Source organism: Plectropomus leopardus, unplaced genomic scaffold, assembly GCF_008729295.1.
Source record: "Plectropomus leopardus isolate mb unplaced genomic scaffold, YSFRI_Pleo_2.0 unplaced_scaffold10942, whole genome shotgun sequence".
NCBI lineage: Eukaryota > Metazoa > Chordata > Actinopteri > Perciformes > Serranidae > Plectropomus > Plectropomus leopardus.
The window spans coordinates 1-1,118 of NW_024611554.1; the positions used below are offsets into that span (position 1 = coordinate 1).

Consider the following 1,118-nt stretch of genomic DNA (forward strand, 5'->3'; position numbering starts at 1 on the left):
GAGGGTGTCAATGGAGAGATTGAATACGCTTTTGCTGAGCACACACCCCAATCGCTATTATCTGTTTTTCAGCTGGATTCAGTTAAGGGTGAAATTTCCCTGGTAGGGCAGATAGATTACGAAAGCAGTGCAATACACGAAATTGATATTACCGCAAAAGATAAAGGGGTCCCTGCGATGGAGGGCCACTGTCGTGTGCAAGTTGTGGTATTAGACATTAATGACAATGCCCCGGAGATAGTGCTCACTTCAAACCCAAACCCAGTACGCGAGGATGCATTGAAAGGCACAGTAGTGGCTTTAATTAGAGCACGAGACCTTGACTCTGGTGATAACGGTAAAGTGACGTTAAGTGTCGCTAAAGGTTCTCCCTTCAGTTTAAAACCATCATTTTCTAATAACTACGCACTGGTTACCAGTAGTTTATTAGACAGAGAACGCTTCTCGGAGTATAATATTGAGATAACAGCCACTGATTCAGGCTCTCCTCCTCTGTCCAGTAAGAAAATCATACCTGTCAGCATCACTGATGTGAATGATAACCCTCCTATATTCACTCAGCCCTCATATAATGTGTATTTAAAAGAGAATGGGGTCCCAGGCTCTATACTATACTCAGTATCAGCGTCTGACCTGGATTTTGGTGAAAACGCTAAAATCTCTTACTCTATACTGGACTCTAAAGTGCAGGACGTTTCTGTCTCCTCTTATGTTTACATTAACTCAGATAACGGCAGCATCTACAGCATGCACTCGTTTGACTATGAGAAACTGAAGGTGTTTCAGATTCAGGTTCAGGCAAAGGATCAGGGCTCTCCGTCTCTCAGTAGCAACGCCACTGTCCATGTTTTTATCCTGGACCAGAACGACAACGCCCCCGCTGTTATTTACCCCTCCTCCGCCATGGGCTCCCTCTCTCATCAGAGGATGCCCCGCTCCGCTAAAGCGGGTCACCTGGTTACCAAGGTGACGGCCGTGGACGCTGACTCGGGCCATAACGCCTGGATCTCGTACAAAGTGGCGGAGGCCACAGACGCCTCTCTGTTCACTGTCAATCTGTACACAGGGGAGGTGAGGACTAAACGCGCTGTGTCCGAGCAGGACGACTCCTCTCAGAG

The 1,118-nt window shown here is 47.4% G+C and overlaps 1 protein-coding gene across 1 annotated transcript; it reads left to right on the forward strand.

The window, feature by feature from the left end:
* Positions 1–3: 3 nt before the first annotated feature.
* Positions 4–1,110, forward strand: LOC121963351 (protocadherin gamma-C5-like; the record flags this gene model as incomplete). The annotated part of the gene is made up of 1 exon (XM_042513641.1): positions 4–1,110. A coding segment is annotated over one exon (1,107 nt), but the record flags the coding sequence as incomplete, so codon positions are not given.
* Positions 1,111–1,118: the final 8 nt, after the last annotated feature.